General features: G+C 41.8%; 2 protein-coding genes across 3 annotated transcripts in view; one reads left to right on the top strand and one right to left on the bottom strand.

Annotated features, from left to right (window-relative positions):
- SYN2 (synapsin II) overlaps nucleotides 1-20,285 on the top strand; it is a 462,636-nt gene that overhangs the window by 302,770 nt on the left and 139,581 nt on the right. The window lies entirely within an intron of this gene.
- Nucleotides 2,628-20,285, bottom strand: part of TIMP4 (TIMP metallopeptidase inhibitor 4) — a 59,938-nt gene continuing 42,280 nt past the window's right edge. The window contains exons 3-5 of the mRNA XM_032772565.1: nucleotides 6,291-6,405; nucleotides 4,680-4,804; nucleotides 2,628-4,398 (exon numbers count right to left, since the gene is read on the bottom strand). Coding sequence (XP_032628456.1) covers nucleotides 4,201-4,398; nucleotides 4,680-4,804; nucleotides 6,291-6,405 — 438 coding nt within the window. The 3' untranslated portion in view covers nucleotides 2,628-4,200. The remainder of the gene's footprint in view (nucleotides 4,399-4,679; nucleotides 4,805-6,290; nucleotides 6,406-20,285) is intronic.

The raw sequence follows: 20,285 nt of genomic DNA on the forward strand, positions 1-20,285 counted from the left end.
AGGAAGACAGTATTTAGCTATTCATAACTAAATGATTTCAGTAATAACTTTGATTTTTTTTTTCATTTTTTTCACTTGCACAGCCTCCCTTCTCTTAGGTTTTTCCAACTGTGAATATGAGTCAGACAAGTTACATTCAAATCAAGACCAAATTATATAGGAAGCTGTATTTCATACTTGACCTTCAATGTAATACAGTCACACACTGAAGTTATAGGAACTGGAAAGCGGACATTCTCTTTTAAAAATAGATTGTTGCTGTAATATATGAATGCTAATATAGTGAAAATCTTAATATGAAAATACACGTTGAAAGCTTTACTCTAGATGATTTTTCCCCCTACAGTCCTTGTCAATATTGTAAAATAAGTACTCATTTGGAAGTATCCTTTTAAAGCTCTACCTCCCCTTGTTATTAGAAAGACAGATTCTCTGTTCTGCACAATGGAAAATCTAGTCAGATTTAAGTTCAAACACAGAAATCAGACTCAACAGACACTAGTTTTGAAACATCTTATATTGGATAGTTTATGGCAAATCACTTGTAAAATGTTTGATAGACTGAATATAGAAAACTGATATTTCATATAGTAAAATTCATACTTAAGAGTTTTGCTTGAAATATAAATCATATATAAATATTGAAGAAAAAACTTACAGTTTAGGATGAAAGAAGGCAAAGTGTGTTATATTCATTGAGTTTAAGGCCTGCTTACTTTATAATTTTAAAATATAAACAGAAGTACAATAAACAAGTTACAAAGCAGAAAATATCCATTTACTACATAGTGCTGTTCAAAATACACCATTACAATAAAATGAATTTGAAAACAAATACCCCACTGTACATGTACTATAGACTAAATTAGCCAGGTGTTTTATAGAAAATGGGTATGATCATAAAGCTATTGCAGCTTCATCTAGGAATTGTTTTGGTATGACAGAAGGCAATGAGTTCTAGTTAACTACATATACCTATTGAGTATATTCAAATATATGCACTGCACTAGCAGTAAATCACACTACCAAAAATTTTATCTGCAGTTCATTTTTGTTTTTGGAAAACGCGTAGCTTTCACAGCATATAATTTGTATAAATAATCATAATACAAAAATCTGTGGATAAAATTAATTTTTGCAAACTACATTTTTTGAGCAGAATACTGGCAGAGTTTTATGTTTATCATAAGAAATTAATGATATTTTAATACATTACCTTAAATTAAAAGAGCATAGTTGGTCTAAAATAAAACACAGGGTGAAATATTGATTATTAGGTAGTAGTGGTGACCTACTCTTCCAAGAAGTAAAGCTTTCTGTCCCCAGAGGCTTTATTGACTACTGTGTTGTGTTATATTGACTATTAATTCTTTTCTTGAATTATTACAGCCCATTAATATTTAATACATTTTATATAGATTAAGGACAAAATGTTCTTGTACTGCAATAACTACACAACACTACTTTCTATTTTATTGTAAAGCAACAAGTATAGGCAAATTCAAATGCAAGGCAGAAGCTCTGATCTTATCCCACCTTTTGCTCCTAAGAAAGTGCAGAGTCAATGGTACTGGCATGTAGGATTATTCATTTTTTTGGATGTAAATCTCAGGTGCCGTGTGTGGTGTAAATTAAGTTTTTCAGCCTTAGTGCTAAATAGCCTTCCTTTTATGTGACTAAATAAGATGTTAGAGGTTTCTAACCTAGGTATTTTTGTTTGTTGGGGTTGGATTGTTTTAGTTATTTTATAGTTTCATTTTTTTCACAATCATCCCAAAAAGAGATGATGATGATTTTCATGCAAGTACCAATATATGAGAACCAACAAGACAGATACCCCGCAACTTGATGTGTTGCATAAATATGTAAATCCTTAGCCAGAAAATATTTAAATATATTATTTGTTATGCTATTACAGAAGCATCTTCAAACTTGTTATTGTCTGTTGTGTAAACATGGATTTACTCAATTGTAAAAATATATATTGATGCCATAGGGACATCAACAGAGACAATAAACTAAAAAGTGTCATGACAACACATAGTTATACAAGTATGCATTGTTTGCCCAATGTAATAGACATGTGTGCACCTTCTATTGAGTTGAATGGAACTACTGACGAACATAAACTTAAGCATCTGCATAAGTTTTTGTAGGATTTCAGTCTTAGAGCTGCACGGCAAACTAAGTATAGACAAAAACAATGAGGTGTCCCTGTGGCACCTTAGAGCAGTGGTTCCCAGCCTTTTTCGTCTGGCGAGTGCCAGACGACGAGCCACAGAAGACCATGGTGGCGGACAACCGGTCAGTGGCATTTTGGCAGTGATGCCTCTAGATGGCGCAGCTTGTCGGCAGCATTTCGGCAGATGCTTGTCCACTGGCCAGTACGTGGGCGCACTTAGACGCCCTGGCGGGCACCATGACACCTGTGAGCACCGCGTTGGGGACCCCTGCCTTAGAGACTAGCAAATTTATTTGGGCATAAGCTTATTTCCAAATAAATTAGCTAGTCTCTAAGATGCCACAAGGACTCCTCATTGTTTTTGCTGATACAGACTAACATGCCTACCACTCTGAAATAAGCATAGACACTATTCAGAAAGTAGGATTCTTAACCCCATAAACTATAACAATTCCAAAGACCGTTTAGTCCATTACTGTATCATGATGTATCATTCAGTAAGTTCCAAAGCTACTGAATCCATTCATATCAAATAGGTGGCTCTATTCACACCTGAACTATTTTTGAGGTTCAAAGTCATTAAATCTAACTATTGTTCTCAGTTTTCTTATGGCAGCTCCCTTTGCATTAATTGTAGTCACATCTGGAATCTACATGGCGAAATTCAAAAACACAATGAGGAGCAGAATATTTTTTAGATGGTTCTGACCTGGCAATATTCAGGAGATATTGGAAATGTTAGAACAGAGTCTTTATCTCATGAGGATTCCTACTCAGTTTCTCAAACTCAGAGGTTCAGATAGATGTGGATGATTATTCTCAGTTTTGGTGCTAAACTTTTGAAGTTTGCCATCCCTTATTAATTTGCCTCTTTAAACTTAGAAACATATGGAAATATATGCATGCTCAGTATTGTGTTTTCAAATGTTAAAATCTTGCCTTTTTCCCCCACTAACCTCCAAAAAGATAACACCTTTCTGGTACTTTTTGCAAGCTGTGAAATTCATTGTCACAAAGTGCAAATGACTACCCAAAAAATGGAAAATTTTGTATTGAAATCTGAAGAATTAAAAATCATCAAATAAATTTTGGGCAATTTCTTAAAGTCAATCTCAGGCTAGAAATGGGGCTTATAACAGTAGTGAAATATGATAGTAATATGGTCACATGTGTACAGAGGCTTTACCGGGTGCCATTACTACACTGACAATGTTCATGCTTTACTTTTCCTGTAAATCTAACTAGTCTATGGGTGCATATTGTCATAATTTTTCTGTTGGTGTAATACCTAAGCATTAGAACTTTTCTCTTTACAGTATGTGCCAATCCATTGGATCAGTGAATTGGACAGGCATTTGTGATTATCAAAGATATATATTTAACCTAATTATTAAAAAATGTTATAATACACGCATAAGAAATAGGACATTTAAGTAACATACAAAAAAGAAAAACATAGAAGCTTTTAATCACAAAAATGTTTAACTTGTTTCAACAGATATGAAGAAAACATGAATCTTTGAATCTTTTTTACAGCTCATTGTTATAATACTTTACATATACACTGTACAATAATTATTTTTTTATCAGAAGGCTTCCATACAGAAAAAAAAATAGTTGTATAAAACATTCTTCACGTATCTGAAAGACTGTTTTGGACTGAAACACAGGGTTGTCTTAATCTGCTAGGTAACTGGAGTAGGGGGCAAAAATCTGATCATTCTTTTGTTCTTCTACATTCATACTGGTAAAAAGGAAAGTTGTTGTGCCTCTGAGAACACAGAGGACCATTCTCAACTAAAGCCCCTGTATACAAAGCAGAACTTTATAAGCTACCTCCAAGAGATTTGTTCTTCTTCATGCCTGGGTGCCAATTCCACAAACTCTGTACTTTACTTGTACAGCACAATTTGTTTTTGTTTCTAAGCAACAGATACATAAGATGTTGGCGGTTCAAAGCTGTGAGTGTGCAACGTTTGATGGAATTAGCCTCCCAGGCTTTTTAGGAAGTGATCATGTTAAGGTTCGCTGATGTCAGTAAACACTTTCTCTGGCGGGGGGCCGCCTCGGTACCAGCTGCAAGTGCCATCGCTTCGCTTGATACAGGCATAATGCTTGGCCTGGTGCCCATACAGCTTCCTTTCTATCAGCCAGTCTGTCCAGAGACACTCATTTGGTGTAGTGATTGAGCAGGGCACCATGTAGCAGGTAGTAATCTAAATGTGAAATGTGAAGTTAATTCCGCGTACTCATCAAAATTTTCATTGGAATGACATTTCTCATTTGTTTCACACTTTTTCAGTGTATGAAAGTTTACTCAAAATGTCTGTACTGATCTTGAAATAAGTAGTTATATGGAAATCAAATAATTTATCAAATGTATTGTACATAAGACACTGGTTTTGCAGTTCCAACCAAGAAAAAAAGTCTATTTCCTCTAAGAATTGAGCCTTGAACATATTAGACAGTCACTGTTATTGCTGATTTCTATACTTACTTTGCAGCCACAGCCCATTTGGTACCTCTGGTTAAGACTCTTCTTTTGAGACAAGGATAAATCATCCCATGGTTCAATGTAATTGCATAAATGGATGAGAACTTTACCATCATTTAATATTTGGCCTGTATGGGGGGAAATAACAAAAATAAAGTTTGTGAAGCAGAGTGTACTGTAAACCCTAGTCTACATGGTGAGAAAACTCTAAAGTTTGAAACCAGTAGCTCCAAATAAGTTAGATTTCACATGTTTTCAGTAACTGTTGTTTAAATTGCAAGTACAACAGCTCAGCTAACTATTGTGCTGTTACATTCAGATTGAAAAATGTTAATATAATTTCTCAAAAGATGCTGATGGTCTGCCAACAAGGGACATGAAAACAGTACTATGTGAAACTAGAATTCAAAATCATTTTACAAACATCTGGCAGTAATTAAGGACCCTATTCTGCAAACACATTTGTCATGTAAGTAATCCAATTAACCCAGTGGGACCACTCATGTGTGGTATTGTTTGCAGGATTAGAGTTTAATTTGGTAATAGGACTGAGTCCTGCTAGAGAAAGGCCAGACTTTGTAACAGAAATTGCTATTTACATAATGATACTGACCTCCTTTGTTAAAGCACTACGAGATCTACTCAGGAGTGAAAGCAGAAATAGGGACTTACCAGTACGGGGCTGGGTTGGGGCCGGCTCTGGTCCCAGGAAGGGGCGGATCTTTGGGCGGAAGGGGCAGGGATGTGGGGGTCAGAGCCAGCTCCAGCCCGCCCTGTACCAGTAAGTGCCCTCCCCTGCTGGGGTAGAAGTGGCAGCCGGGGGCTCTGGCAGCAGTTTAAAGGGCCAAGGGGTCAGCTGCCACTACCGCCCCAGGCCCTTTAAACCACTGCCGGAGCCCCCAGCTGCCGCTGCTACCCCAGGGCTCTGGCAGCAGGGCTCCAGCGGCTATTTAAAGGCCCCAGGGCTCCCCTGACTGTACTGCACCAGCCCTTTAAATAGTCCCCGCCACCCTGGGGTAGTGGTGGCAGCTCTCTGGCAGCTATTTAAAGGGCCCAGTGCAATAGAGGCAGCGGGAGCCCCAGCCCTTTCAATAATCTCTGGAGCCCCGTCGCCGCTACCCCAGGGATCCAATAGCGGGGCTCTGGCAGCAATTTAAAGGGCCTGGGGCTCCAGCCACTGCTGGGAGCCCCAGGCCCTTTAAATTGCCACCTGGGGAAGCCAGGCCTTGCCGGTATGCTGTACCAGGGCGTACCGGCTTACTTTCACCTCTGAATCTACTGCTGAAAGATGAAAGGTACTATATATAGAGAGAGCCTTGCACGGATACAAAATTTGTATCCGCATCCAATCCGCAAAAGTGGTCCATGGATATTCATATCTACAGATATAGGTTATACAAATATAAAGTGACTATCAGATTTGCAGAGCTCTAAATATATAAAACCACTGTAGTAGTATCGGTATATTACTCTGTAGATTTTTATGTTAGTATCACTTTGTTGTCCATAAATTACTAATTACAGTATTAATTCTATATTTGGTACAAAGTCAACTAGATAAATCATTAAACAGTTTTGGGGTTTTTTATATGTTAAGATTTGTTTTCCTTTTACCTGTGAGGAGATACTGCTTCTTGTTGTTAGCGTCTAGTTTCACTCCACAGAGAGATGAATCAAAAGGAGTATAGACATATTGAACATCGTTCACTTTTTCAAACCCCTTAAACATCTGAAATTTTTCCAAAAAAATAAAAATGTGTTATTGCACCAAGAATTTTATTTGGAAACAAAAATATGACTTGAGTAAGCCAAAACTTTAGAGTAGATTAACGATATTTGAACAAAATTTTGAACCTCAACAGCTCCCATGGGCAGTGACGGAAACAATGGCTTGATGTTTCTCTTATTTCTAGGGATGAGCTCAAGCTATGAAGTCTGAATCTGTATCAGAAATTCAAAACCTTCCCTACCATTAAGGGTGTTCAGATCGGAGGTTTGGCCCAATCTGTAATTTAAAATGAAATTTATTCCATTGTTCTGAGGTAAAAGGCAAGGGAATTATGCCTGCATTTTACAGAATTACAGATTTTAAAAGGTGCACTCTTCAGGAGGGGTTTCATAGACCCTCAAACCATTCCAATTTTTAAAATGTAAAAGACTCATTATTGGCATCTTACATTTAAGGAGCAATGGAAGAATTCAGCCACACTGCAGATACCAAGTCATTTAAAAAAGCACATTACAGTTTTGACTCTCCAGAGACACAAGTTGATCTAAAGTATCAGAGGGGTAGCCGTGTTAGTCTGGATCTGTAAAAGCAGCAGAGAATCCTGTGGCACCTTATAGACTAACAGACGTTTTGGAGCATGAGCTTTCGTGGGTGAATACCCACTTCGTCATACCCTGCGTCTGACGAAGTGGGTATTCACCCACGAAAGCTCACGCTCCAAAACGTCTGTTAGTTTATAAGGTGCCACAGGATTCTCTGCTGAAGTTGATCTAACTGTATTCGTTTGGACAAATGTTGTCTTTGTTACAATAAAGGGGTGTCCTGTAAGGAACATCAGGCAGTTAGCTTGAGAATCCCAGATTCTAATTTCTGTCCTTAGTGCAAGCTGTCAAAAACTGCAAAGGAGACTGTTGATACTCTTCTGGTAAAACATTAGTGAGCATGCTCCTCTAGATAGATTTTCACACAAGATAGATCCACTGGTGATGCAGTGAAAGAACCTGTGCGGAATAAAGTATACTTTTGCACAACTCCGTTATCTTCAGTGGATGCTGCCTGGACATATTCAGGGCCAGAACTTGGCCTGCTGTGATTTTGGTCTAAGAATAATTGGAGTTTTACCTTCATAAGGAGTATGGGAACAGGCCCTTAGAGTTTACAGCCTGCAGCATTCAACTGAAATTGGAAGTTCTGGTAACAAAACCCGTGCAATAAATATGCAGCATGCTGTTGAAATAGCACTTCCATATTCAGCTCTGAAATACATTTTTAACATAATACTTGCAAAACAAGTCTAATTGTACCCAAACAGGAGAGGTGCTAATCAATTTCAAAATGCCTGTCATCACCTACAACATGATATAACTGGAACTCCATCACAAAGAAGGCCCCTGTTGTTTACATCATACTGTGTGTTGACAGTTGCAAGGTTCACAGATTCCAAGTACAGTTGGCATTACTGGAAAAAAAATTAGTCATACTCAAATTCTTCTCAGGGGATTTAAATACTGCATGGGACTTGCAAAGATATTGTAAATGTGTTGGTTTCTAAAGCCTCTTGATTAAAGAATGAGAAAAAAGTCAAGAATTGATTGTTGCCATTGGATCTCTGATGAAAAACAATCTGAAATACTTTGTACAAGAAATAAACACCGAGGATAAAAAAGTGTTCTATCCCTAATGCAAAGAGCCACCTATGCAAACAAAATAAGGATGCCCAAAATTATTAAATCACAACTTCAGTGTTTGTTTATATTTATGTTAAACAAAATTAAGTCAAATTAGCTAAGCCTGCAAATCTTGTGCTGATACACACGATCCTCTCTATAAGGTGGCCATAGGAAGCAGCAGAACCATGTGCATGTTGCAGAGACACTGCTTCTAATGATAACATTGAGCCTGAATTTCAGAATTTCGAGTCCTTACAGCTCATTTTGAAGTCAATGGCAGCTGTAAGGGCTCATCACCTCTGAAAATTAGGCCACTGATTCTAAAAGTAATGCAACCATTGCATTGCTTGGGGTGTATTCTCTAAGGGTACATTTACATAGCATAAACAAAAAGATCCCTGAGGCAATGAATTGCAGAGCCCAGGTCACCTGAAGGGCTAAAAATATCACTATAGACGTTTGGGATCTGGATGAGCCTGGACTCCAAGACCCTCCCACCTTGCTGAGTTTCAGAGCTATGGCTACAGTCCAAGCTTGAACTTTTGACTCTGCAGCATGAGCCTGAGTCAGTTGACCTAGGGTATGTCTACACTATGAAATTAGGACAAATTTATAGACGTTGGTTTTTCAGAAATCGTTTTTATAAGTCGATTGTGTGTGTCCCCACACGAAATACTCTAAGTGCATTAAGTCGGTGGACTGTGTCCACAGTACCAAGGCTAGTGTCAACTTCGGAGCACTGCACTGTGAGTAGCTATCCCACAGTTCCCGCAGTCTCCACTGCCCATTGGAATTCTGAGTTGAGAGTCTAATGCCTGATGGGGCAAAAACAGTGTCTTAGATGGTTCTGGGTACATATCATCAGGCCCCCCTCTCCCTTCCTCCCTCTGTGAAAGCAACGGCAAATAATCGTTTTGGACTTTTTTCCCTGGGTTACCTTGCTGACATACCACAGCAAGCATGGAGCCTGCACAGCTGACGGTCACCGTATGTCTCCTGGGTGCTGGCAGACATAGGACTGCATTGCCACACAGCAGCAGCTCATTGCCTTTTGGCAGGAGACAGTGCATTATGACTGGTAGCCATCGTCGTCGTATTCCTGGATGCTCTTTTAGCCGATCACGGTGAGGTCGGTCAGGGGCGCCTGGGCAGACGTGGGAGTGACTCAGCCAGGTCATTCCCATCTTCTGCTGAGCACCCAGGAGATGACAATGGCTAGCACTTTTACTGCACCGTCTGCTGCCAACCTAAGATGTAAAAGATAGATGGATCAAAACAAGAAATTGACCCGATTTGTTTTGTGAAATCATCGGCCTGCTAAACCCAGGGTTTTGAGTTCAGTCCTTGAGGGGGCCATTCTGTATGACAGTTGTTTGTGTTTCTCCTTGATGCAAAGCCACTTCTTTTATTGATTTTAATTTCCTGTAAGCCACGTCATCAGTCGCCCCTCCCTCCGTCAGAGCAACAGCAGACAATTGTTTCACACAAAACCAAGCGAGGAGGCAACGGCAGCGTAATGACGAGAGGGACATGGTCATAGACTTCTCACAAAGTATGGGCCGGGCAATGTGCCCCGGCAATGTGCACATCATGCTGATGAGCTCTGCGTGAGCTCTGCAAACATGCTGGCCAAACAGGCAATGAAATTCAAAAGTTCGTGGGCCTTTTCCTGTCTATCTGGCCAGTGCATCTGAGTTGAGAGCGCTGTCCAGAGCAGTCACAATGGAGCACTCTGGAATAGCTCCTGGAGGCCAATACTGTTGAATTGTGTCCACACTATCCCAAATTCGAACCGGCAAAGCTGATTTCAGCGCTAATCCCCTCGTCGGAGGTGGAGTAAAGAAATCGATTTAAAGAGCCCGTTAAGTCGAAAATAAGGGCTTCGTTGTGTGGATGGGTCCAGGGTTAAATCAAGGTAACACTGCTAAATTTGACCTAAAGTCGTAGTGTAGACCAGGCCCTAGGCTCTGAGACTCACTGCCGTGGGACTTTTTTTTTAATTTGCTGTGTAGACACACCCTTATGACAAGATATAGTGCTTCCCTTCATTGCTGAGCTAGCTTGAGTCTTGTCCATGCAAAAAAAGAACCCCTAACTCTAGTACAGTGGTGCTTTGAATTCATGATACCAAGTCTATTATGGGGTATAACTTACAGCCTGAGTTACCACGACTCATCAGATACTAACTGTGACAGGTTGGATCACAGAAAGCCCCTTGAGGCTGCCAACCAATGTGCCAAGACTACTTCTGCCCCTGCCTTCCCTGCCAGCTTGGGACTCCAGAACCCTGCCTGGTTGTGCCAGACACACTTGCTGGCTACAAACAGAGACCCAGGTCTGAATGATGTCCCACAAACTGCAGGCTTAACTGAAAGCAGCTTAAGTGTTCCTGTCTCTAACACTCAGATGCCCATCTCCCAGTGGGACCCAAACTCCAAATAAATCTGTTTTACCCTATCTAAAGCTTATACAGGGTAAACTCATAAAGAGAGAGAGATGCACAGCTGTTTGTCCCCCCACCCCCGGTATTAATACATACTCTGGGTTAATTAATAAATAAAAAGTGATTTTATTAGATACAAAAAGTAGAATTTAAGTGGTTCCAAGTAACAGACAGAACAAAGTGAATTACCAAGCAAAATAAAATAAAACACGCAAGTCTAGACCTAATACAATAAGAAAGCTGAATCCAGATAAAATCTCAAACTCAGAGATGTTTCAATAAGCTTTTATCACAGACTGGACGCCTTCCTAGTCTGGGCACAATCCTTTCCCCTGGTACAGCTCTTGTTCCAGCTCAGGTGGTAGCTAGAGGATTTCTCAGGATTGCAGCCCCCTTTGTTCTGTTTCACCCCCTTATATAGCTTTGCACAAGGTGGGAATCCTTTGTCCCTCTCTGGGTTCCCACCCCTCTTCCTAAATGGAAAAGCATCAGGTTCAAGATGGATTTCAGTACCAGGTGAAATGGTAACATGTCCTGTGAGACCCCAAGCCTTCATTCCTCCCAGCCTGTCTTACAGGAAGGCCTGCAAGCAAACAGAGCCATCCACAGTCAATTGTTCTGGGTGATGGGAGCCATCAAGAGTCCGAACCACCATTAATGGCCCATACTTTGCATAATTACAATAGACCCTCAGAGTTATATTTCATATTCCTAGTTTCAGATACAAGAATGATACATATATACAAATAGGATGACCACACTCAGTGGATTATAAGCTCTGTAATGAAACCTTTCAAGAGACCTTTTGCATGAAGCGTATTCCAGTTACATTATATTCACCACTTATTAGCATATTTTCATAAAATCACAGAGTGCAACGTCACACTAACATACTCAAGCTATGCTGCTAATCCAATAATTTTTGCAACTCCAGTGTTATTTCATCGTATGGCAGCTCTCATTTGAGTTAATCTAACTCAAGCACAGATAATTTAACTTAACTCGGCAGTGAAGACATTGCCATAGAGACTGATATGGAGGTCTAGCCAATGATTTTTTTTAAATGATTTGGATTGTGTTAAAGAAGTGGTTCAGATCTGTCCCAATAAATAACTTCCACTATAAGGGGTGCACTGGGGATTTTTAAAACATATGAAAATGGCCTGGTGCCATGCCACACTATGCTGTGAACCACGTAGATCTCTGGTTTCAGTTGCATCACTTTTCTAGATACGAGACATCCAAGGAAGTCCTAAGGACTACAAACAGTGGTACGGGTGATTCAATGGGTGGAACTCTTCTCTGTGTAGGCATGGACCACTCTGATATTAGAGAACGCTGTGTTCTGGCAGATGTTGTCTCACTGAAATATATAACTGAGGCCATGGCCACTTGTAGTCATTTAAAGACCTCATGGTACTTTTCTTAAGGGTATGAGTGCTAACCTCCATGTTAACCTGATTAAATTCTGTTGTGGTAATTACATTCTGTCTGCTATATTCTCCAGGCATTTTCAATTGTATGAGGCGTTGTTCTTCCTTTTCTGAACTGTTGTGCAGGGTTGCTGTTCTTTGTTTAAACGCATGCTGTATTTTTCACTAAATGTGGCTGCATTTCTCTAGCAGTATATCTCCTAGTTTTTCATTTGTGCCCTAAATTCAGCCCTGGAATGGAACTGCATTTATATGTACTAAAAATGAATTATCTCTGTATATCAGTTTAGGTTTGTAAAGTGCTGTGATTTCTTGTGGGATGGTATTGTTTATATGGGCCTCATTCTACTGCTTTTATACTTAGTGTCCAGATACACAAGCAGTCCCTTTAAAGGTAGTGGAGTCATAGAGTCATAGACTTTAAGGTCAGAAGGGACAAGTATGATCATCTAATCTGACCTCCTGCACAACGCAGGCCGCAGAATCTCACGTACCCACTCCCGCAACAAACCCCTAGTCTATGTCTGAGCCATTGAAGTAGTCAAATCATGATTTAAAGACTTCAAGATGCAGAGAATCCTCCAGCAAGTGACCCATGCCCCACGCTGCAGAGGAAGGCAAAAAACCTCCAGAGCCTCTGCCAATCTGCCCTGGAGGAAAATTCCTTCCTGACCCCAATATGGCGATCAGCTAAACCCTGAGCATGCAGTTTACCCTGAGCATTATGTACCTTGCTATGCAAGAATGGGTGGCAAAATCAAGACTCTTATTATTTATATTATAAAAGCAAATATTATCTACTAATACATCACTTGCTAAGCTTTAGTGTTAGTGCAATACTCTAAATATTTTTCCCAGTTAAAGAAAAATTACTTAAATTTAAACACCTACCACTAAATATAAAATAAGAGTACAAAGCATCAGTACTTCTTTGTACTGTGTAACGTAAACTGCGTGTGAGACTAGTAGTAAAACTGTGTTGCTGCTGGTTAGAAAAAAATTTTAATTGTGTTAATATTTAACGACCTAAATTGTGAACATTTTGACACTGTTTCTTTAAATTTTGTAGATTTAGTCTTCTCTGCAATGGGAGGGACCAATGCTTTTAACATAAAAATTAACACAACAAAAATGATTACTCACCTTCTTGTAACTGTTGTTCTTTGAGATGTGTTGCTCATATCCATTCCACTTATGTGTGTGCGCGCTGCATGCACAGTCATCAGAAAGTTTTCCCTTAGCAGCTCCCGTTGGGTCAGCTGTGGAGCCCCCTGGAGTGGTGCCTTAATGGTGCTGAATGTATGTCCCTGCCAACCTGGCCCCTCTTCAGTTCCTTCTTGCCCGCTACTCTGACAGAGGGGTAGGAGGATGGGTATTGGAATGGATATGAGCAACACATCTCGAAGAACAACAGTTACAAGAAGGTGTGTAACCATTTTTTCTTCTTCGAGTGTTTGCTAATGTTGATTCCAATTAGGTGACTCCCAAGCCTTACCTAGGCGGTGGGATCAGAGTTATGGAATCGCTGATTGGAGCACTGTTCTGCTGAAAACTGCATAATCTCTGGCATGCTGGATGATGGCGTAATGAGAGGTAAAGGTATGTACCGAGAACCAAGTTGGTGCCCTGCAGATTTCTTGGATCAAGACCTGGGCCAGGAATGCCGCTGATGAGGCCTGTGCCCTTGTGGAGTGTGCCGTAAGTGCCAGGGCTGGTACCTTAGCCAGTTTGGGGCACATATGGATGCAGGAGGCAGGGGCAGCTCTAGCCATTTCGCCGCCCCAAGCACGGCGGCACGCCGCTGGGGGCGCTCTGCCGGTCGCCAGTTGCCGGTCCTGCGGCTCCGGTGGACCCGCCTGCCGTCCTCCCGGCAACCAGCAGAGCGCCCCCTGCGGCGTGCCGCCCCAAGCACACGCTTGGCGTGCTGGGGCCTGGAGCCGCCCCTGGCAGAAGGTGATCCAGGAAGATATTCTTTGAGATGAGAGCAGGAGTCCTTTCATCTGGTCTGCTACTGCTACAAATAACCGGTTCGACTTTCTGAACAGTATAGTGCCTTCTATGTGGAAGACCAGTGCCCGCCTAACATCCAGATAGTGCATCCTCTGCTCATGGCTAGTGGCATGAGGCTTAGGATAAAAAACAGAAGAAATATGTCTTGGCTGGTATGGAAAGATGACACCACCTTCAAAGAAAACCCGGGTGAGACCTACGTTGCACCTTATCCTTGTGGAAAACTGTATAAGGTGGGTCAGAGGTGAGGGCCTTTAACTCAGTAACCCTCCTTGCTGATGTAATGGCGACCAGGAAGGCTACCTTCCATGACAGATAGAGGAGGGAGTAAGTCATCAGCAGTTCAAATGGGGGCCCCATTAGCCTGGAGAGGACCAGATTAAGGTCCCACACAGGAACAGGCTGTCTAATCTTGGGGTGTAGCCGTTCCAGCTCCTTGAGGAAATATCCTACCATGGGGTTGGCGAATACGGTACATCCAGATGCTCCCAGGTGGAAGGCTGAGATAGCAGCGAGGTGTACCTTGATGGATGACGCTGCCAGGCCTTCCTGTTTCAGGTGTGGAAGGTACTCTAGAATGAGTGGTATAGGCACCTGGAGTGGAAGTGTGTGTCACTGGGCACACGAGCAAGTGAACCTTTTCCACTTAGCTCGATAACTGGCCCTGGTGGATGGTTTCCTGTTGCCAAGTAGGACCTCTGTTACCAGTTCCATGCACAGAAGTTCCATGGGATTTAACCATGAAGCTTCCAGGCCATGAGGTGGAGAGACTGCAGGTCTGGGGATGACGGCGACCGGGGTCCTGAGTGATCAGGTCAGGGTGGAAAGGTAGCGCGATCGGGGCATGCACTGACAGCTCCAGGAATGTGGTGTACCAGTGTTGCTGGGGCCATGTTGGGGCCACCAGAATTAGCTCTGCTCTGTCCCTGCAGACCTTGAGAAGTACCTTGTGCATGAGAGGGATCAGGGGAAAGGCATACAGCAGGCAGCCTCCCCAGGGTAGCCGAAATGCATCCCTAGTCGAACCAGGGCTGTGAGTCTGGAAGGAGCAGAACATCGGGTACTTCCTGTTGCTCTGAGTGGCAAACAGATCGACCTGGGGAAACCCCCACCTTTGGAAGATGGAGTGTATGACATCCAGATGGATGGACCACTTGTGGTTGTGGAACGAGCTGCTGAGGAGATAGGATGCCTCCAAGTGAATGGAGTGGGCTATGCAGAATTCCCATAGCCGGAGGGCTTCTTGACATAGGGGGGAGGGAACGGGATCCACACAGCTTGTTGTTGTAAAGCATGGCAGTGGTGTTGTCTGTCATCACTGCCATGCACAGTCCTTGCACCTGGGCCTAAAAAGCTTGGCATTCTAGACGCACCGCTCTCAGCTCCTTGATATTGATATGAAGGGGGAGCTCGTCCAGCAACCATAGGCCCTGTCTGGAGATCTCCCACATGCGCCCCAACTCAGAGCTGACACATCCATAACTAGGGACAAGGAGGGCTGGGGGCTGTTGAAGGTGCTTCCTTTGCAAACCATCTGAGGGATGAGCTGCCATTGGAGGGACTCAAGAATGTGTTCTGGGACCTTCACCACTGAGTTCAGGCTGTCGCACCCTGGGCAGTAGGCAGATGCAAGCCGTGTTTGCAGGGGTCTGAGCCTCAGTCTGGCATGCCAGACCACATTAGTGCCAGCTGCCATGTGGCCAAAGAGACTCAGACCTCCCCTTGCAATAGTGGTCAGGTGCCTCCTGAGGCCTTGAATAATATTTGACGTGACCTGGAAAGGAGTTTCCGGTAAAAACGCCCTTGCCTATACCAAGTCCAGCACCACTCTGATGAACTCTATTCTTTGGGTCGGTGATAAGGTTGACTTGTTCACATTGAGAAGGAGGCCCAGTCTTTCAGAAGTCAATCTGACTAAATGAACGTGAGATTCCACCTGCTCCCTGGTGCCCCCCCTGAGCAGCCAGTCGTCTAGGTCTGGGTATACCTGCACCTGTCCGGAGGAAAGCTGCTACGACCAGCATGTATTTGGTGAACACTTGGGGGGCCATCAATAGACTGAATGGGAGGACCATGAACTGATAATGTTTGTGGTCAACCACAACCCGTAAGAATCGTCTGTGCATAGGCTGAATGGCTATGTGAAAGTACGCATTTTTCATGTCGAGGGTGGTGTACCAGTCTCCCAGATCCAGAGAAGGGATAATTGTGCACAGAGAGACCATGCAGAACTTCAACTTCACCATGAATTTGTTGAGTCCTCGCAGGTCTAGAATAGGTCTGACACACACACACACACCCCCACAAACCCTTTGCCTTGGGGATTAGGAAAGAATGGGAGTAGAAACCTTTGCCCCTCAGTTCCTGAGGAACCTTCTCCACCGCTCCTATGGTGAGGAGGGCCTGCACCTCCTGGTTAAGGAGTTGCTCATGAGAAGGGTCCCTGAAGAGGGACGGGGAAGGGGCGTGGGAGGGTGGGGAGGAGCAGAATTGGGGAGAATATCCCATTTCTACCGTGCGAAGAACCCAGTGGTCTGATGTTATGGCATGGCAGAAGTGGGATAGACGATTCATAAAACAAGGGGAAGGAACCGGTGTCATGGCAGGTCATCCTTGGGTGTCCTTCAAAGGCCTGCTTAGAGCCCAGTAAAGGCAAGCGATCACCATTCCAATGACCATCACTGGTGGTAAAAAGGAACTGAGGAGGGACTGGGTTGGCAGGGGGAAATTTTCAGCGCCATGAAGGTGCCACTCCAGGGGGCTCCACAGCTGACCTGATGGGAACTTCTAAGGGAAAACTTTCCGATGACTGTGCACACGGTGCACACGCACCTAACTGGAATTAATATGAGCAATCACTCGAAGAAGGAATAATTTTTGTGAGGAATAGCTTAAAGAAGTCTCTCCTATATGAAAAGTACTAAATAGGTCCCCTGGGTAACATAAAAGTAGGTGGAAGAGGAGGAGGAGCATTTTGCTTAGTTTGTATAGTTACAACCATATGTAAAATTTTATCACTAATGGGATCTATGACAGTAATAAGTCTTGCATCCCATGGCTAAATCAAAGGGCTTGAATGGACTTCAGTAAACTGATGCTATAAGTTCAGCTTTACTACCTTTCCCATAATAGATTGTGTGACTTCATAACTTGTTAAAGCAACTGAGGAAAGATTAAAAGAATGGAATACGTTTAGCTTGGCTAAATGATGGATAAGGAGGAAAACGATAATTTTCTACAAGTATCTGAAGGTTGTAGACACTGAGCATATGTCTCTGCAGCATTTTGGAGCATGTGGGAGCAAAACTCCTAGGTCGACAGATTTGGACTAGCAGGTATCACAGTAGCACTCTAATAATAGCTGTATAGACAGTGCTTTGAAATTGTGGCTCAGACCGGAGCTTGGGCTCTGAAGTTCACCCCCACCTCTCTAGGCTTCAGAGCCCCAGCCTTAGCTTCAACTTCAAAGAGCTGTCTATACAGCTGTTTTTAGAGAGCTTGCATCTGCACTCTCCAAAATGCTGTGTAGATATACCCTGAAGGTATATTTGGGAATGTCAAAAGGGATGTATCCTGGCCTAACAGCACAAAAATGTTCAGCAGAAAATTTAAAGATTGTGGTTGAGGAGTATTTCATAGATTTATAGGTTTTAAGGCAAGAAAGGGACCATTAAATTATCTAGTCTGTCCTCCTGTATAACATAGGTTTGGTATTGTAAAGTGAAGTCTCGTTTATTAGGCCTCGATCCTGCAAACATTTATGCACATATCAAACTTTAAGTATGTGAGACGTTCTAACAACTATGGAAAACTCTGTCCAAAATAATCACAAGATTCTTAATTACCTGAGTGGCCAAGATCTTCCTACAGCATAGTGCCTTCTAATGTTGTGCTGTGGCATTAATTCACTACGAAGCTGGTGGAAAGAGTGCCACATACTGAATCAATAACCCTACTTCATCTGTAGCATCTTCCATCCAAATAGTAACCAGTTCTGGGTTTACAAAGATGGTGAAAACTGATGAGATCATAGTGCAAGGCAGTATAGCTGCATGTCATCCAATGTATAGGAGATCCCAGAGAGATGCATTGTCAGTGTGGAAGAAGGAGAATTTGGGGAAAAATTAGGATATTTTAATTTTCTGATGTAACTTGTTTGAACACTTGGATTGTCTTTTAAATATGTCATATGTTGGGAAAAGACAGGAAGTGAGGTCATCAAAAACTCTTGTTTTAATAACTGAGTTTTTCTAATTAGGTCTCAGTTACTCAAGGGACTGAGATTTACAACTGAGGCCACTGTTCCACATGAATTACAGTTTAAATAGATCTGACTGACTAATTCTGGTTCAGTTAAGTAGTTGTTATTGATGTAGCCAGTACTGGACCTGAGTTTTACCTCACCTTACTAGACCTTTACGCAAATGAAGTACTACATTAATCTACAGCTAGTCCTGTTGATTTTCTTGTGAGTAAAGGTGGCAGAATCTGCCCCCCTGCATTGTAATGACTTATAACAACAATCTATAACCCAGTATTCCCCACCCCTAGCTACCCTTCCACCTCTTTTTTTTTCTTTCCACTCTATGACTGGAGACAGGTTTCAGAGTGGTAACCCTGTTAGTCTGTATCAGCAAAAACAATGAGGAGTCCTTGTGCCACTTTAGAGACTAACAAATTTATTTGGGCATAAGCTTTTGTGGGCTAAAACCCACTTCATCAGATGCATGGAGTGGAAAATACAGTAGCAGGTGTATATATACATAGTATAAGAAAAGATGAGAGTTGTCTTATCAAGTAGGGGGGTCAGTCTAACAAGACAATTGAATTAACAATAGAATACCAAGAGAGGAAAAATCACTTTTATAGTGGTAATGAGGGTAGCGCATTTCAAACAGTCGACAGAAGGTGTCAGTAACAGTAGGAGGAAATTAGTATGGGGAAATTATTTTTTGTAATGATCCATCCACTCCCAGTCTTTATTCAGACCTAATTTGATGGTGTCCAGTTTGCAATTTAATTCCAGTTCGGCAGTTTCAGGTTGGAGTCTGTTTTTGAAGTTTTTTGGTTGAAGAATTGCCACTTTTAAGTCTGTTATTGAGTGAACAGGGAGGTTGAAATGTTCTCCTACTGGTTTTTGAATGTTATAATTCCTGATGTCAGATTTGTGTCCATTTATTCTTTTGCGTAGAGACTGTCCGGTTTGGCCAATGTACATGGCAGAGGGGCATTGCTGGCAAATGATGGCATATATCACTGGAGAGACGTTAATGGGCCACTTCACCTTGAATGGTCCCTTGAAATATCTGTTAACTACTTATGTTAAACAATCTGTTCCATCTTGTATTTAGCTGTGACATTCTGGATACGTTTCCCAGATCTGAAGAACAGCTCTGTGTAAACCCAAAAGCTTGTTTCTCTCACCAACAGAAGCTGGTCCAATAAAAGATACTACCTCAACCACCTTGTCACTCTAATACTTTGAACACAACAGATTAGGTAACTTCTTATCAGACGTAGAGAGGAAGCAAGTGCAAAGATAGTTTTATAACTATTTGTTAAAAATTGCATATTGAATTTAATATCTGTTCCGTAAAATGTGCAGTTCTGCTAAATCTCATGTTGGCTATTACACTTGTGAGTTTAGGACTTCATCACTTCAAACAAAAACTCTACTCACCCTCACTAATAAATATTGTTATAAACAGCTTGGCTCTCACCCAGCTGAAGAACAGATGTTCCAGGGAGGAGGCCTGAGATTCAGATCTTAGTTCAAGTCTAGCCAGAAGGTAGAAATTGTGAACTCTTTCCCTGCTGCATCAGCTTATAGCACCATTAAAACATTTTATTAAAATAAACAGCAGTAGTGTACTTATTCCTAACTGACTGTTTCCCCACTCAAGGCCTAGTTCAGAACCCACTGAAGTTAAATGAGAAACTCTTATTGACTTCAGTGCTTTTGATTGTGTCCTCTAATTATTAAACATTTTGGGGAAATTGGAAAAGGCCCCAACAGTGCAAGAATGAATTTAAGAAATTTCACGGAATGCCACCAAAGAAGAACTGGATTGTAGATTAAGAAATAATGACAAAAGGTATAAAACAGAATTGGGCCCAAGTCAAAGAGGTTACTTGTGTGTGTATGACTACTCACTTTCTTAAGAGTTGGCAGGAGAATGTGCTTTGTAAAATCAAGGTCCTGCTAGATGTAATAGGAATCTCTATAACGTATGTATATGAATAAAGAAATATTTAAAAATCAGCTAATATCCTTTTGAGAAGATAGCAAACGTGGTGATGACTGTTGTTTTAAAATGTATTCAA

This window comes from Chelonoidis abingdonii, chromosome 17 (assembly GCF_003597395.2).
Source record: "Chelonoidis abingdonii isolate Lonesome George chromosome 17, CheloAbing_2.0, whole genome shotgun sequence".
Taxonomy (NCBI): Eukaryota; Metazoa; Chordata; order Testudines; family Testudinidae; genus Chelonoidis; species Chelonoidis abingdonii.